General features: G+C 42.2%; 1 protein-coding gene across 3 annotated transcripts in view; it reads left to right on the forward strand.

Moving 5' to 3' along the window:
• LOC121572661 (mitogen-activated protein kinase kinase kinase kinase 3-like) overlaps positions 1–18400 on the forward strand; it is a 110203-nt gene that overhangs the window by 18094 nt on the left and 73709 nt on the right. For all 3 annotated transcript variants that reach the window (XM_045205565.1, XM_045205566.1, XM_045205568.1), the window contains exon 2: positions 12285–12342. In XM_045205565.1, coding sequence (XP_045061500.1) covers positions 12285–12342 — 58 coding nt within the window. The remainder of the gene's footprint in view (positions 1–12284; positions 12343–18400) is intronic.

Below are 18400 nucleotides of genomic sequence, written 5' to 3' on the forward strand. Positions count from 1 at the left end.
CGATCTGTGATTACTTTAAGAAAGGGAGGAGGGAAGGATGCATTTGAAGTATTCCAACAGGGCCATTGATTTTCCTGGGTTTCAGGAAGTACTGCATTTCATGTGCTACCTCAACTTTCAGGGGTGTATTCACTAGAAACCAAACAGAAGAAAACAAATGAAACGAGGAGGGACCTACCTGAATTTGTCCAATAGAAACTCTCGTTGCGGAACATTTTGCTACGGTTTGCTACGGTGTTCACTGAATACACCCCAGGTTCAGCTCAACCGGAACTCTTTGAAGTTTGGGGCTGAACTTTGAATAGACATTGACTGGATGGGGTCCAGAAGCAGCCATTGTGTAGAGAGAGTGTAGTGAAGAGCCTACTTGGCATCCAGTCATCTCAGTCCATTTAAGCCGTCCGGAGGCACGGCTATGGGAGGGATGAGTTTGATTAGGTGATTAACACTTTAGCTTACTAATCCTCTTCAGCCTTGTTGGCCTGCCTTCTTTACAACACGTACTACTCTCTCTCTCTCTCTCTCTCTCTCTCTCTTTCTGTCTGTCTTTGTCTCTCTCTTTCGCACTCTCTTTTCATCTCATTCTGTCTCTCTTTCTGTCTCTCTTTCTCTGCCTCTCCCGTTCTCTCTTCTCTTCCTCCTAGCCTATTAAATACTAAACTGATACCTATTCAGTCTGTTGAGATCGCTCTCTCTCTTCTCTCTCCTCTATTTCTCTCTCGCCATGAATCTCTCAGTAGGCCTACATATCTCTTGGTACGTCTTTCTCATGGTATGAGAATAAAATCAATGTCAATACAAAGCATCTATTTTACAGTATCAATGAACTGCCTTTGTATTAAAAGCCTGTTGCGAAATACAAGGCACCAATGTTATTTTCCTCAACAACCCATAAATGCTGTCACCCAATCCTTTTACACTTGGAATTTTTCATCAATAGTCCAACAACTGGCCCATTGTCCCTTCCTGTAACGCTATCATAGCGCCGAGATTGGAATCTCCTCATGCGGACTAACCGGGGCTCACGACCCTGACTTTGAACACCTCTGGCTCTGCTAGATCGTCGGCAATGCTTTATTTGAAGGGTACCTACGTAAGGCCTTCATAACACATTCATAACATATTCATAAGGGGTACACTACCAGTCAAAAGTTTGGACACACCTACTCATTCAAGGGTTTTTCTTTATTTTTACTATTTTTTACATTGTAGAATAATAGTGAAGACATCAAAACTATGAAATAACACATATGGAATCATGTAGTAAACTAAAACGTGTTAAACAAATCAAAATATATTTTATATTTGAGATTCTTCAAATAGCCACCCTTTGCCTTGATGACAGCTTTGCACACTCTTGGCATTCTCTCAACCAGCTTCATGAGGAATGCTTTTCCAACAGTCTTGGAGTTCCCACATATGCTGAGCACTTGTTGGCTGCTTTTCCTTCACTCTGCGGTCCAACTCATCCCAAGCCATCTCAATTGGGTTGAGGTCGGGGGATTGTGGAGGCCAGGTCATCTGATGCAGCACTCCATCACTCTCCTTCTTGGTAAAATAGCCCTTACACAGCCTGGAGGTGTGTTGGGTCATTGTCCTGTAGAAAAACAAATGATAGTCCCACTAAGCCCAAACCAGATGGGATGGTGTATCGCTGGAGAATGCTGTGGTAGCCATGCTGGCTAAGTGTGCCTTGAATTCTAAATAAATCACAGCACCCCCACAACATAACACCTCCTCCTCCATGGTTTACGGTGGGAAATACACATGCGGAGATCATCCGTTCACCCACACCGCGTCTCACAAAAACACGGCGGTTGGAACCAAAAATCTCAATTTTGGACTCCAGACCAAAGGACAAATTTCCACCGGTCTAATGTCCATTGCTCGTGTTTCTTGGCCCAAGCAGGTCTCTTCTTATTATTGGTGTCCTTTAGTAGTGGTTTCTTTGCAGCAATTCGACTATGAAGGCCTGATTCACGCAGTCCCCTCTGAACAGTTGATGTTGAGATGTGTCTGTTACTTGAACTCTGTGAAGCATTTATTTGGGCTGCAATTTCTGAGGCTGGTATCTCTAATGAATTTATCCTCTGCAGCAGAGGTAACTTTGGGTCTTCCATTCCTGTGGGGGTCCTCATGAGAGCCAGTTTCATCATAGCGCTTGATGGTTTTTGCGACTGCACTTGAAACTTTCAAAGTTGAAATGTTCCGTATTGACTGACCTTCATGTCTTGAAGTAATGATGGACTGTCGTTTCTCTTTGCTTATTTGAGCTGTTCTTGCCATAATATGGACTTAGCCCTATTTGGTAAAAGACCATCTTCTGTATTACCCCCCCACCTGTTAATTGAAATGCATTCCAGGTGACTACCTCATGAAGCTGGTTGAGAGAATGCCAAGAGTGTGCAAAGCTGTCATCAAGGCAAAGGGTGGCTATATTGAAGAATCTCAAATATAAAATATATTTTGATTTGTTTAACACTTTTGTTTACTACATGATTCCATATGTGTTATTTCATAGGTTTGATGTCTTCACTATTATTCTATAATGTAGAAAATAGTACAAAATAAAGAAAAACCCTTGAATGAGTAGGTGTGTCTAAACTTTTGACTGGTACTGTATATTTCAGATTTTTTTTTTAAATAACTGCTTTAAAATAGCCTTACACTTTGTTTAAATGTGTCGTCATAAAGCCTAGCTACATAAGGTTGTCATAAACACAACTTAATTGACATTAGGTTACAAGTTGACAAATGATGTCACATAACCAGATTCTGTCTGGTATGAAGCACAAGACCCTAAATCCGTCTCCTTATTTTGTGCTTGAATGACATGCTTATGACACCTCTGTAGGCATTATAAAGGAGCTTTCAAATAATTAATAAATATTTATAACGTTACAGAATGGCGTTAATGGTCAGACACTGAAATCACACTAGACTGCTTTGAATAATAAAAGGCCTAATTTTCTGACTTAGCACCCTTTCGGTCCTCTATCTACCCCTTTTGTGTCTTTGTGGCTATGGTTAGCAGTAGGGATGTGCATCTTTCCCTTTCAAGAGGATTCGATACATATCTAGATACATGGACTCTGAAACGATACATTTTAGTTTGTATTGATTAGGTGCGATTTGGTTTGATTAGATGAACAAATCAATGCGATACGATTCGATGCACTAACATTGGTTGCATAAACGTTCATTTTCCGTTCTAAATTCAAATCTGCTGCTGTGCTGGGCATCTGAGCTGGATCTGTCTGAGCTGACCTCTCTCTGTCTGTCTGTCTCTCTATGTGTGAGTGTGTGTGTGTGAGTGTGTGTGAGTGTGTGTGAGTGTGTGTGAGTGTGTGTGTGTGTGTGAGAGAGAGAATTATATACACGTGTATGTAGGCACCTGTGCTGAGCCATAAGGGAAACGGGGCATCTACCACCCCACTATCAGATAAGGGCGGCAATGTTTGCTTTTTGTCCCTCCACTTTTGATCTTTAATCGCTGTCACCCACTAATTAATTTCTAATTTTTGCAGATTCAAAGTGTTTGAGCTAGTAATGTAATCAATATTTATCTTTAAAAAAATTCTATGACATAGCCAATGAATATATAGCACAACTTTGGATTTCACCCCCCATCTCAAAAACAGATGGTTCAGACCGTTTGGAAGTTTTCTGTCCTCATTATGAAATTATCAACTTTACCCTGTGTATCTAAAAATGACCATATACACTGATTGTTTAAAGCAAAACTACCAAAACTATTGCTGATGGTAAACCTGAACAATCGAAAATGAAATGTAATGTAGCCTAAGCCCAGATCAGCAGGTAGGCTATAGCCTTGAGCCAGATGAGACGATTCTCAGGCGGTAGCTTAGGCTACTTTATTCCGGTAAAACCAATTTTTTTTACAGCGCATTTGATTACAATAACCTAGCAAATTACATTGGTTGTCACTCAACTAATAAAGCCTAATAATGCGCAAGCCATTTTACAAATATTTTGAGGCTGAAGGTGACGCACGGCCTACCTCTTGGTCAGTGTGCAAAGCAGCACACAGTTTGACTAGGCTACTGATAATGTCTGGGTTGGTTGGCATGCAAAATTACTTGTTGATCAATGACTGTCAACACCGTGACATGCTTAGTTCGACACTGAAGGAGAGGACGCATCAGTTGTCACAAAATATTAGGTATTTTCGGAAGGTAGAAAGAAAGTAATATGAGCAAAAAAAATTTGTGAACCGGCGACTCGTAACGTTTGAATAGATTTTATGACCGATTTTCTGCTACATTTGGATCAGTTTGGGGACCTGGGGACATTTGAACCGGGACCAATGCGTATTGCTGAATTGTTACATCCCTAATTAGCAGTTGATTTTGTCCTTGATCTACGGTCAGTTTCTTGTTGCATCCTAAATAATTATCAGGTCATTAATATGCAATTCCCATTATATGTATAATATATGCCTTTTAGCAGATGCTTTTATCCAAAGTGTCGTACAGTCATGCCCGCATACATTTTGCATATGGGTGGTCCCAGGAATCGAACCCATTATCCTGGCGTTGCAAGCGCTATGCTCTACAAACTGAGTTACAGAGGACCACAACATTGTTTAACATTGCATTAACATGACTGACAAGTAGCCTAAATGGAGACCTGTAAAACAAAGTGAAACGTAAAGACTTGGACCCAGGGGCCTGAGGAGGATGCATGTTCAGATAGAAATGTACTGTGTAGAACATGTTTGATTATCTGTCATGTGCATTAGAATAGGGAATTGTCAGCTCTATTCATTCTATTTCTATCTGCAATGTTCAGAATGTTTCAGAACCCTGAATACACTACCACTCTATGGCTACACCCAAGCGTGCTTCTAATCGTTGACCTCTCCGTACCCCCCCTCTCACCGAGGTGTCACCCAAAGGTGTGAGAGGCTGGACACTGAGAGGTTTTCTCACTTTTGAACCCTGTGGTTTGGAAAGCTGAGGAAATCCTCTCTGTCAGCTCTTAGCGTACCTGTTCTTCAGTAGTCTTGAAAACCCGACCCTAAGCAACAGTGATTAGGGTCTGGTTTCAATGATGGACTCTTTAGGTATAGATTAACTACGTCACTACCTTATCCGCTCGAATAAAATACAAAATAGTAGCTAGCAAGATGGAGATCACAGAGGTTATTTCTAATGAGTGCATTTTGGAAGTGGCTAGTTTGCTTTAGCTACCGTCACTAAAACCACTGCAAAGATATTGCCTGCAAACTTTGGTTTCAAATTGCGACGTTCTGGCATGTCTACCTCGTGATTTGTTGGGAGAGTTGTCTGTCTGAAGAGAACCCACCCTGGAAATTTGCCAAAAGACTCCGTCCTTGAAACCAGACCCTAGTCACTGTTGCCAAGGGTTGGGGTTTTGAGAGTAGTTCCTCAGGCCTTGAAGTTTGAAGACATTACGCTAGCAACGTCAATATCGCCGGTTCAATTCCCGTAGTGATCACATGCACTTACTAAACTATAAGTTGCTTTGGATATAAAGCATCTGCTAGGTGACATGTTTTATTATAATATAAATATAATTCTGAGTGTCTGTCCAAAGTCAGAAGTACACTGTTGACATTAAACTGGCCTGGATTCTATTAAACCTGCATAAAAAATATTTGGCTGTATTTTGATTAAGATTTTGGTGGTTTGCATATTTCAGATGGGAGTCTACCTGGTATTTTGTAATGGTCGCTACGCAAAACCATACACCAGTTTTACTTGACTCAGCAAAATGGGTTAGTTCACCGAAATTACAAAATGGCATATTGATTTCCTTACCCTGTAAGTAGTCTATGGACAAGGTGTCTTGCTTTGGTTTCATTTACCTGGCAACTGTCTCCAAATGCTAACTTTTTAGCATTTAAGGCACAAGTGAAATGCAAGTCAATGCATGCAATTTTGTAATTTGGGTGAACTATCCCTTTAACACGTTAAATACTGCATGGATGCCTTCTCACAAGTTCAAAAGAGGTCTTCTCTTTGCTCACCATGAAATATTAGCATTTAGCATTAGCTACCCCTATCTGTCATACTCCCTTTGTAAACAAAGCTACTGGATCAATGGCAGGTCTTGTTTCACTCAGACCAGGAAGTGAGTAGAATTCCACAGCAGACCATGAGCAGGCATGCAAGCACTGCTATGAGTAGGCATGCAGAAGGGAAATAGGGTCATTCTGTGTGAAAATTTAACAAATTGCCAAATATATGATAAAGATATTTTCCTCCAAAGGACATTTCTATGGATTACATTTCAGTAAATTTCACACCGTCATGGTCATTAGTTGCTCCAGTTTCACATGAAATTACCCAATAAAGACAGGAGTTTCTGCCATGAGCATACTCTTTTTAGTGTCCCTCCTGACATGTCTCTGATGTTTGAGTGTTGACGTTCAGGACTAGATTGATCAGACACAGAAAACATGTCTCACTGCATTTCTGCATTATATTTTCATCCACTATTCTTACAAACAATGACAGTAATTACATCACACATTAAACACCACAAAACCCCTATAACTGACGACATCCAAAAGCAACACGGATACACATTGATACACATAAAGATAAAACATGTATCTATCTCCTTTGCTCTAAATTCAGTGAAATAAATGCTGCCCCGGTGCAAAGAAAAGGTTGCTCCAGATTCTGCTCTACAGTCGGTGTGAACCCTGTGGCCCCTGTGGCCCCTGGGGCCCGTGTCGGGTTGGCCTATGTTGCGATTTATTTTCTCTGGCTGTAATTACCTGAGATGGCAGCCAAAGGCCCTGCTGTGCCCTGCACCTGTGCTGCCTGAGCTAGGCTGAGTGCATGGCACTGGGGCGGTGGAGAGTGGGGTCAGCGTTCCCAATGGAGGGGGTAAAAGGCACGGGCAGCCTGCAGGGGGAAGGTTGGCAGAAGGAGTAGAGGTTGGGGTGGTTGTAGTTTTTAGACAGGTCTTAGTAAAGGTGTCATGGCCTGTCCCTTTAACCCTGTGACGGCGGTGGGTAATGATTTTGCCTCCAGCTGTACCTTGCACCTGTGTTGCCTTGGCTGAGTGGTACTGGAGTGGTTGGGGGGAGGGGGGAGTGGGGTCAGTGCTCCAAATGGAGGGAAAAAGGGCATGGGCAGCCTGCAGGGGAAGGTTGGCAGAAGGAGTGGGGCTTGGAGTTCTTAGAGAAGTTGGAGTAGAAATAGGTGGGGCCCAGTCAGAGTAAAAGTTTCGTGATCTGTCTGCTTCTCCTCTTCTTCTTTGCCACCGTGACGGCGGTGGAAGGTTGGGTAATGTTGGTCGTGGAATGTTGCAGAGTGTGCGCTTGCAGTGGCATTTGCTGTTAGCTCATTTGCTTTAATCACTCGTTGACAGACTACGTAACATAAATGTTATCGTAACGTCTGTCAACAGACATTGTTCCAGTGCACTGGGTTTGCATCACTGGTTATGTCGAGGAATCACAATTTTGCGGGGCGTCCTTTGAATTATGGAATTGGAGGTGACATTTTGGCCCCTGAGACTTGCGGAGAAGGGGATGCAGCAACCAAAGACTTTCTGGCTCATACCTCTCCCCCAGAAACGAATCAAGTAGTTTACGTGATATTTTTGGTTCAGGGTTACTGAAATGATGTTCCGTTGAGAGCTATAGAGTCTTGTTCTCTGCCCTTTGCAAGTGGCCCTTGACGATCAGAAATCTGAAAAGCCTGGATAGGTGGATCAACATGACAGCGACTTGACATGACACCCCCTCACGGGCACTGGTCGATACCCGGTGGGCGGTTTCCCACGATCCTCAGCTCTCACCTCAGGGGGGGTGCTGGAGGTGGTCGTTGTACCTTACAGATGTTGGCATTTAACACGCGGTAAGTGAGAATATGATTTGCCATTCTCTGAAATGAGATATCGACCTTCGGTAGAAGTGCCTGTAAACAAATCAAATCAAATACAATTGTATTTGCCACATGCACCGAATACAACAAGTGTAGACCTTACAGTGAAATGCTTACTTAAGTAAGTGTTAAGTAAAAAATAGATAAGTAAAAAATAGAAAATAATTAATGAGCAGCAGTAAAATAAAATAACAGTAGGGAGGCTATATACAGGGGGTACCGGCACAGAGTCAATGTGCGGGGGCACCGGTTAGTCGAGGCAATTGAGGCAATATATACAGTTGAAGTCGGAAGTTTACATACACTTAGGTTGGAGTCATTAAACCTTGTTTTTCAACCACTCCACAAATGTCTTGTTAACAAACTATAGTTTTGGCAAATGACACAAGTAATTTTTCCAACAATTGTTTACAGTTTATTTCACTTATAATTCACTGTATCACAATTCCAGTGGGTCAGAAGTTTACATACACTAAGTTGACTGTGCCTTTAAACAGCTTGGAAAATTCCAGAAAATGATGTCATGGCTTTAGAAGCTTCTGATAGGCTAATTGACATCATTTGAGTCAATTGGAGATGTACCTGTGGATGTATTTCAAGGCCTACCTTCAAACTCAGTGCCTCTTTGCTTGACATCATGGGAAAATCAAAAGAAATCAAAAAAATTTGTAGACCTCCACAAGTCTGGTTCATCCTTGGGAGCAATTTCCAAACGCCTGAAGGTACCACGTTCATCTGTACAAACAATAGTACGCAAGTATAAACACCATGGGACCACGCAGCCATCATACTGCTCAGGAAGGAGACGTGTTCTGTCTCCTAGAGATTAACGTACTTTGGTGCGAAAAGTGCAAATCAATCCCAGAACACAAAATAGATGCATCATGAGGAAGGAAAATTATATATTGAAGCACCATCTCAAGACATCAGTCAGGAAGTTAAAGCTTGGTCGCAAATGGGTCTTCCAAATGGACAATGACCCCAAGCATACTTCCAAAGTTGTGGCAAAATGGCTTAAGGACAACAAAGTCAAGGTATTGGAGTGGCCTTCACAAAGCCCTGACCTCAATCCTATAGAACATTTGTGGGCAGAACTGAAAAAGCGTGTGCGAGCAAGGAGGCCTTCAAACCTGACTCAGTTACACTAGCTCTGTCAGGAGAAATGGGCCAAAATTCACCCAACTTATTGTGGGAAGCTTGTGGAAGGCTACCCGAAACGTTTGTCCCAAGTTAAACAATTTAAAGGCAATGCTACCAAATACTAATTGAGTGTATGTAAACTTCTGACCCACTGGGAATGTGATGAAAGAAATAAAAGCTTAAATAAATCATTCTCTCTACTATTATTCTGACATTTCACATTCTTAAAATAAAGTGGTGATCCTAACTGACCTAAAACAGGGAATTTTTACTAGGATTAAATGTCAGGAATTGTGAAAACTGAGTTTAAATGTATTTGGCTAAGTGTATGTAAACTTCCGACTTCAACTGTACATGTGGGTAGAGTTAAAGTGACCATGCATAAATAATAAACAGAGTAGCAGCAGCGTAAAAGAGGGGGTTGAGGTGGGGTGGGGTTGGTGGGGCAATGCAAATAGTCCGGGTAGCCATGATTAGCTATTCAGGAGTCTTATGGCTTGGGGGTAGAAGCTGTTAAGAAGCCTTTTGGACCTAGACTTGGCGCTCCGGTACCGCTTGCCGTGCGGTAGCAGAGAGAACAGTCTATGACTAGGGTGCCTGGAGTCTGACACCGCCTGGTATAGAGGTCCTGAATTGCAGGAAGCTTGGCCCCAGTGATGTACTGGGCCGTACGCACTACCCTCTGTAGTGCCTTGCGGTCGGAGGCCGAGCAGTTGCCATACCAGGTGGTGATGCAACCAGTCAGGATGCTCTCGATGGTGCAGCTGTATAACTTTTTGAGGATCTGAGGACCCATGCCAAATCTTTTCAGTCTCCAGAGGGGGAATAGGCTTTGTCGTGCCCTCTTCACGACTGTCTTGGTGTGTTTGGACCATGATAGTTTGTTGGACACCAAGGAACTTGAAGCTCTCAACCTGTTCCACTACAGCCCCGTCGATGAGAATGGGGGCGTGCTCAGTCCTCTTTTTTGTCCTGTAGTCCACAATCATCTCCTTTGCCTTGATCACGTTGAGGGAGAGGTTGTTATCCTGGCACCACATGGCCAGGTCTCTGATCTCCTCCCTATAGGCTTTCTCATCGTTGTCGGTGATCAGGCCTACCACTGTTGTGTCGTCTGCAAACTTAATGATGATGTTGGAGTCGTGCCTGGCCATGAAGTCATGGGTGAACAGGGAGTACAGGAGGGGACTGAGCACGCACCCCTGAGGGGCCCCGTGTTGAGGATCAGCATGGCAGATGTGTTGTTACATACCCTTCCACCTGGGGGCGGCCCGTCAGGAAATCCAGCACGATTGAGCCTGCTAGTGATCTCCGAGCGGTCTACGTTTCCCATAAGGTGCTACTTAACCTTTTGGAGGTGTTTTTCACAAGCGCGTCCAGGTAATAAATGAAAGACTGCTAAAAAAAAAAAAAAAAAACTATTTTTTATAATTATCATGCCTCACAAGGGTTTTTGTGTGTGTGTGCTAATTTGTTTACATTTTAGTCATTTAGCAGACGCTCTTATCCAGAGCGACTTACAGTTAGTGAGTGCATACATTTTTTCATACTGGCCCCCCGTGGGAAACGAACCCACAACCCTGGCGTTGCAAGCGCCATGCTCTACCAACTGAGCTACACAGGTCTTTTGTGGAAAACCAATGTGTTTCTGTTCCAATCGCTTCAAAGGCGACACCTTTGCTGTGACACATGCCAAGATGCATTATAAGTATGACATTTATTTTTGATGCGCTTTGCTCCTGGGGTCAGCTATGTTGTATAGTAAGTCTATCCACAGGAACTTGAGTATCTTATGACTGTACCCTGCTGACGTTTCGTTTTATGTGCCGTGTAGCTCAGTTGGTAGAGCATTGGGCTTGCAACGCCAGGGTTGTGGGTTTAATTCCCACGGGGGGCCAGTATGAAAATGTATGCACTCACTAACTGTAAGTCGCTCTGGATAAGAGCATCTGCTAAATGACTAAAATGTAAATGAAAAAAATGTAATATGTGCCATTCTCTCGAAGCTCAGCCCTTCATGAATGTAACATACACTGTGAGCTTGCTGGCTCTGAAGAGTTTTTTAATTTTGAGTTGAATGATTTTCTTGCTCATCACACCTACTGCTAAACCGGGATTTTCTGCATCATCTGATGGTGGAGTGTGAAAAAATAGACTCAAATCATTGATCCTGCATCTTGTTTCCTCCCATGCCTTCCATCCACTGCCTCCCTTGTGCTTTGGTGGAAGAAATTCCTTTTGAGAGTGCAGTCAACTGGATGAGTGTCCATACATGTTTAATGCTTGGCAGTGGGTAACTCTAACCTTAACCCCCCCAACCCTAACCTTAACCCTAGCTCTAACTTAACCCTTACCTTAACTCACCCCTCTTCAACTCAACCTTAACCCTAATCCTAAACCAATTTCGATTAACCTTTGAATCCGCCGGCTAAATGTCTGCCTTTATGCTTCTTTTCCGTTTTTTTATTTTCCTGTCTAGTAATAACCTGTATTGAAGGTAGGCCTATTGCATTTCTCCTCAATAAAAGATAAGTTGTATTATCTAAATAATCATTTCCTGATCCTGAAGGACCACATGGTGGTTTTCAATCCATAATGACTTGAATATCTTCTCACTGAACACATGACACATGAGTTTCCTTTTGACCGACAATTCCTCACTAGACAGGTTGGGCTAAAAACCAGAATGCACAGTAGTCCCATTAGACCAGAATCTCGAAAAACTGGAGTCATCATGACTATGCAAGTTTTATCTGTAGCTATTAAAAGGCCCAGTGCAGCCAAACATGATTTTCCTGTGTTTTATATATATTTCCATACTGAGGCTGGAATAATACTGTGAAATTTCTCCCTGTTTTGGTGGGATGGAGTTTTGGCCTGCCTGGTGTCATCACCAGTAACAGCTAGTTTTTTCTGTTTTCCGCTCCCCACTCAGACAACTCCCCGACAGACCTAGCGAAGTTCTTGCTTGAGAAATTGCTCTTTGCTAAGAAATGATTTTTGTTTCTTTTTGACCATTTTAATTGAAAACAATCACAGTAAGGTTGTTGTTACCCAGAAATGATTTGATATTCAGATACAAACGTCAGCATTGGACCTTTAAGATGACCTAGCACAATCTCAGTTGAGCCCTGGTTCCAAAACGCATCCTCCTCAAGGTGTGCTCTTGGGCAGCTCTCCATCGATCGCCCGTGGCTTTCTGTGTGTGTTTTTGGAGACTGGTCGATGTGCTCACCCTCTGTCTTGTTTGTCTTCCAGGCTCGGAATGTCACCACAGGGGAGCTGGCGGCCATCAAGGTCATCAAACTGGAGCCCGGTAAGAATCTTTGCCTCCCTCATCTCACACTCTGGGGTGAAGTTTCCCCTACGTACAGATCTAGGATATAGCTTGCCCTCCCTCAATCAGTGGGGAAAATGCAAAACTGACCTAAGCTCAGCGTCTAGGGACAACGTCACCCTACTCCTCATCTCACTGTCTCAGCTAGTTTAGCCTCTCCTGACTGTCCTATCATTCCATTTGACTCACTTAAATCTTCTCTCCACCACCATCCTACTTCTTCAGTCATTACTGTGCCTGTTAATGAGGCCCACTGAAAATTTGGAGGAATTGATTTAAGACCCTAGGCAAAATACAAAAGCGTTATGCAAATGAGCCCACCTGAATGCCCCAAGCCATATGCATGGAAGTACAGTATATTATGACCCAGTGAGAGCATAACATTAGTGGTTATGTTGGTTGGCGCATGTTGCTTACAGTAGAGTTGCGGGTATAAATCCTGTATAGGCCACACACTGGCCTTATTCGTGTAAAAGGCATCTGCATCATGCCTACCATATAATTAGTTACCCATCGCTTTAGATAAGAGTGGTGTGTGTTTGTCTGGGACGTTTTCTATAATAGTCAGGCAGGCCTGGCTGCGTCCCAAATGGAATGTGGCCTTCATCAGGCCAGGAATGTAGAGTGGAGATAGCCTGGGAGCCATATCAGACCAGATTTACCTTAATCTCAGCATCAAATGGCAGGGCTTGATTAAGTTGGAGTGTTAGAGTAAACCTTTTCGAGCTTGCGGCCAAGCTCTTTGCCTGCGCCACAATAAGATTATCGTTTCCTAATAGCGAGGAATATCAGATTTGGAGTCTCTGTGCTATTGTGTGGATTTCAAAAGCCGCCTGCCTGCCTATATCGAATGCATAAACTTTCAAGATGTACTTATAATTTGATGATAATGATGGATATGAATTGTTATTCAGAAAAACTTAAAGTAACACTGTTCATATTCTTGTAGAGCTGTTACTAGTAAGTACCCTGAAGGGATCCCGTGCAATTGCACATTATTGCATAGCAGTGAAACACAGAGCTCAAACACCTTGTATTATTAAAATGCATTGAATGTCTCACACTGTCACGATGCAACAATGTGTGAAGATTGCAGGACTTCAATAGGCGAAGTGTTGCCTGTTACTCTACATCAGTGCTTCTCATCCATTCGTGTGACACTCTCAGGGGGTACACGTTTTTATTCTAGCCCAGCACTAACACAAAATATTCAGAATAGTATAAAACAAATCCTTATTCCAGGAATCTTCCAACCAGGATTTTTTGGAAAACCTGGGAATGTGTTTATTATTATAATAATTGTTTAACCTTTATTTAACTAGGCAAGTCAGTTAAGAACACATTCTTATTTACAATGACGGCCTACACTGGCCAAACCCAGACGACGCTGAGCCAATTGTGGCCGGAAATTTGGGAAAGTTACCAGAATTTTGCAACCCTAATTCTGACCCCCTCCCTCCCTCCACACACATATCCTAAACTAGGGGTGGTATAGGCCGACTGACTCACTACTCCAATAACCTATAGAGGCGATGTCTAACAATCCAAAAAGCAATTTTTATTGTGGTGTTTTCCTTAACATTAGCAGGCTAACTCATTGATCCACAGTTGGTCATAATTGCTACCATAAAAGAGCCTAATTATAGTTGGTTTGTGTTTGGTGATAGTCTGTCACCAGTCAGTTGCACAATTGAATTCTGCTATGAGTAGCACGTTATCAGTCTCCTTGCAATCTCGAAAGTGCATTCTGTTCTGTTGCTTCCATATGTGGGAATAATAGCCAACTAGCTCTCGGATGCTAACTGCTAACATTTAGCCGAAGCCCATTTCTGTCCCTTGGCTATGATAAGTGGATTGATTAGGGAATATATTGGGATTGAATTGATCATATGTAAGTAATGTTTGAATTAGTTTGGTAATGATGTTCCATTCACAGGACGCTGCTGAGGGAAGGACGGCTCATAATAATGGCCGGAACGAAGCTAATGGAATGGCATCTTCCATGTGTTTTGATGCGTTTGATACCATTCTGCTCAAGACATTACCACGAGCCCACCTTCCCCAATTAAGGTGCCACCAACCTCCTGTGGTTCCATTCTAGTAATCATAATCTATTAATTTGCTAAGGATGTTTGCTATGTGTGAGAATGCAACCTTAAGGAAACACTCCATTGGTATGAGCGGTCTCATTCCACTCGGAGTACTTTTGAGCTACGTATAACACTAATCCCAAATCAACCGATAGTCCTAACACCTCTTAATAATAAATCTGAGTGGTTCGGATAGATATAAGCAATATCACGAAAACATTTAAAGAGAAAGTGGAGCTATTATCTTATTGCTTATACTTATCCAATCCAATTCTTTCATATCTACAAATGGGTGGCTAGGGGTCAATGTGGAATTGGGAACATCTTATTCAAATAAAATACAATTTTATTTTATTTGTCACATGCGCCGAATACAACAGGTGTAAAACAGGTAAAACAGGTGTAAAATGCTTACTTACAACCAACAATGCAGTTTTAAGAAAATAGAGTTAAGAAAATATTTACTAAATAAACTAAAGTAAAAAATAAAGAAATAACAAAAAATAACACAATAAAATAACAATAATGAGGCTATATACAGGGGGTACCGGTACCGAGTCAATGTGCGGGGGTACAGGTTAGTCAAGGTAATTTGTACATTCATACACCGTTCAAAAGTTTGGGGTCACTTAGAAATGTCCTTGTTTTTGAAAGAAAAGCAAATTTTTTGTCCATTAAAATAACATCAAATTGATCAGAAATACAGTGTAGACATTGTTAATGTTGTAAATGGCTATTGTAGCTGGAAACGGCTGATTTTTTTTATGGAATATCTACATAGGCGTACAGAGGCCCATTATCAGCAACCATCAGTCCTGTGTTCCAATGGCACGTTGTGTTTGCTAATCCAAGTTTATCATTTTAAAAGGCTAATTGATAATTAGAAAACCCTTTTGCAATTATGTTAGCACAGCTGAAAACTGTTTAAGATCTTCATTTTCTTGGTAATTTCTCGCATGGAATAGCCTTCATTTCTCAGAACAAGAATAGACTGACGAGTTTCAGAAGAAAGTTATTTGTTTCTGGCCATTTTGATCCTGTAATCGAACCCACAATTGCTGATGCTCCAGATACTCAACTAGTCTCAAGAAGGCCAGTTTTATTGCTTCTTTAATCAGCACAACAGTTTTCAGCTGTGCCAACATAATTTCAAAAGGGTTTTCTAATGACCAATTAGCCTTTTAAAATGATAAACTTGGATTAGCAAACACAACGTGCCATTGGATCACAGGACTGATGGTTGCTGATAATGGGCCTCTGTACGCCTATGTAGATATTCCATAAAAAATCAGCCGTTTCCAGCTACAATAGCCATTTACAACATTAACAATGTCTACACTGTATTTCTGATCAATTTGATGTTATTTTAATGGTCAAGGACATTTCTAAGTGACCCCAAACTTTTGAACGATATTGTAGGTTGGGGTAAAGTGACTATGCATAGATAATAAACAGCGAGTAGCAGCAGTGTAAAAACAAAGGGGGGGGTCAATGTAAATAGTCCGGGTGGACATTTTATTAAATGTTCAGCAGTCTTATGGCTTGGGGGTAGAAGCTGTTATGGAGCCTTTTGGACCTAGACTTGGCGCTCCGGTACCGCTTGCCGTGCGGTAGTTAGGACGAACCAACCCAGGGGGTGGGAAATGGTGGGTGTAGGCTAGACTAAATAAATGTTTACTTACTTTTTCTTGCTATAAATCAACAGGGATTCACTTTGAGTTTGGCTTGTTAGACTGAGAGTCAGCAGGTGGTAGGCTTGATGGACTACAGTGAGGGAAAAAAGTATTTGATCCCCTGCTGATTTTGTACGTTTGCCCACTGACAAAGAAAAGATCAGTCTGTAATTTTAATGGTAGGTTTATTTGAACAGTGAGAGACAGAATAACAACAACAAAATCCAGAAAAACGCATGTCAAAAATGTTATAAATTGATTTGCATTTTAATGAGGGAAATAAGTATTTGACCCCCTCTCAATCAGAAAGATTTCTGGCTCCCAAGTGTCTTTTATACAGGTAATGAGCTGAGATTAGGAGCACACTCTTAAAGGGAGTGCTCCTAATCTCAGTTTGTTACCTGTATAAAAGACACCTGTCCACAGAAGCAATCAATCAATCCGATTCCAAACTCTCCACCATGGCCAAGACCAAAGAGCTATCCAAGGATGTCAGGGACAAGATTGTAGACCTACACAAGGCTGGAATGGGCTACAAGACCATCGCCAAGCAGCTTGGTGAGAAGGTGACAACAGTTGGTGCGATTATTCGCAAATGGAAGAAACACAAAAGAACTGTCAATCTCCCTCGGCCTGGGGCTCCATGCAAGATCTCACCTCGTAGAGTTGCAATGATCATGAGAACGGTGAGGAATCAGCCCAGAACTACACGAGAGGATCTTGTCAATGATCTCAAGGCAGCTGGGACCATAGTCACCAAGAAAACAATTGGTAACACACTACGCCGTGAAGGACTGAAATCCTGCAGCGCCCGCAAGGTCCCCCTGCTCAAGAAAGCACATATACAGGCCCGTCTGAAGTTTGCCAATGAACATCTGAATGATTCAGAGGAGAACTGGGTGAAAGTGTTGTGGTCAGATGAGACCAAAATCGAGCTCTTTGGCATCAACTCAACTCGCCGTGTTTGGAGGAGGAGGAATGCTGCCTATGACCCCAAGAACACCATCCCCATCGTCAAACATGGAGGTGGAAACATTATGCTTTGGGGGTGTTTTTCTGCTAAGGGGACAGGACAACTTCACCGCATCAAAGGGACGATGGACGGGGCCATGTACCGTCAAATCTTGGGTGAGAACCTCCTTCCCTCAGCCAGGGCATTGAAAATGGGTCGTGGATGGATATTCCAGCATGACAATGACCCAAAACACACAGCCAAGCAAACAAAGGAGTGGCTCAAGAAGGAGCACATTAAGGTCCTGGAGTGGCCTAGCCAGTCTCCAGACCTTAATCCCATAGAAAATCTGTGGAGGGAGCTGAAGGTTCGAGTTGCCAAACGTCAGCCTCGAAACCTTAATGACTTGGAGAAGATCTGCAAAGAGGAGTGGGACAAAATCCCTCCTGAGATGTGTGCAAACCTGGTGCAATGCAAATGCAAATCAATTTATAAAATTTTTGACATGCGTTTTTCTGGATTGTTTTGTTGTTATTCTGTCTCTCACTGTTCAAATAAACCTACCATTAAAATTATAGACTGATCATGTCTTTGTCAGTGTGCAAACGTACAAAATCAGCAGGGGATCAAATACTTTTTTCCCTCACTGCATGTGTGCTTGTCAGAGTGTGTGCGCATGAGTGTGTGTGCGCATGAGTGTGTACGGGCATGTGTGCGGTTATCTGTGTGTGTGTGTGAGTGTTTACAGATATGCAGCCTGAGGCTTGTGGGGTACCATCTGATGTTGCGGCTGGTAAGAGTTCAGACAGGAAGAACTAGCTCCTATAGAAATAATTAACAACACTGCGGCCTCTGCTTGTGTGAAGAACGCTTGTGTGTGTATGTGTTAATACTGATATTCAACTTTCAGGCAGTCTTTTAAATATACAGTATAGGATCTTAATTTGATTACCCTGTTGCAGGAGAGTATTCCTACAATACAGGACCTTTAAAACGTGTGGTGTATTTGAGGTTTAAAAAGGCTTCTGAAGTTTGTAATTTCCACTTTGACATTTCAGACTTCATTTTCCCTTACAAAAAATGTATCAACCCTTACAAAAATGTCCATAAATTATAATCCACATAATAATTCACATTTCCTGTTGCTGCAGGATTATTTTCCTGCTGTAGCAAACTCGCTCAAATTAAGTTCCTACATCTGTAGGTATCCAATGTTGACTTTCATCATTTTGTGTGTATGTGTGTGCACGTGCAGCCGTGTGTGTTGTCCTTGTACGTGAGTGTGTTCTTTAACAACCAAAGCTATTCTTGGGCGGAAGGTT

Source organism: Coregonus clupeaformis, chromosome 20 (assembly GCF_020615455.1).
Source record: "Coregonus clupeaformis isolate EN_2021a chromosome 20, ASM2061545v1, whole genome shotgun sequence".
Lineage (NCBI taxonomy): Eukaryota > Metazoa > Chordata > Actinopteri > Salmoniformes > Salmonidae > Coregonus > Coregonus clupeaformis.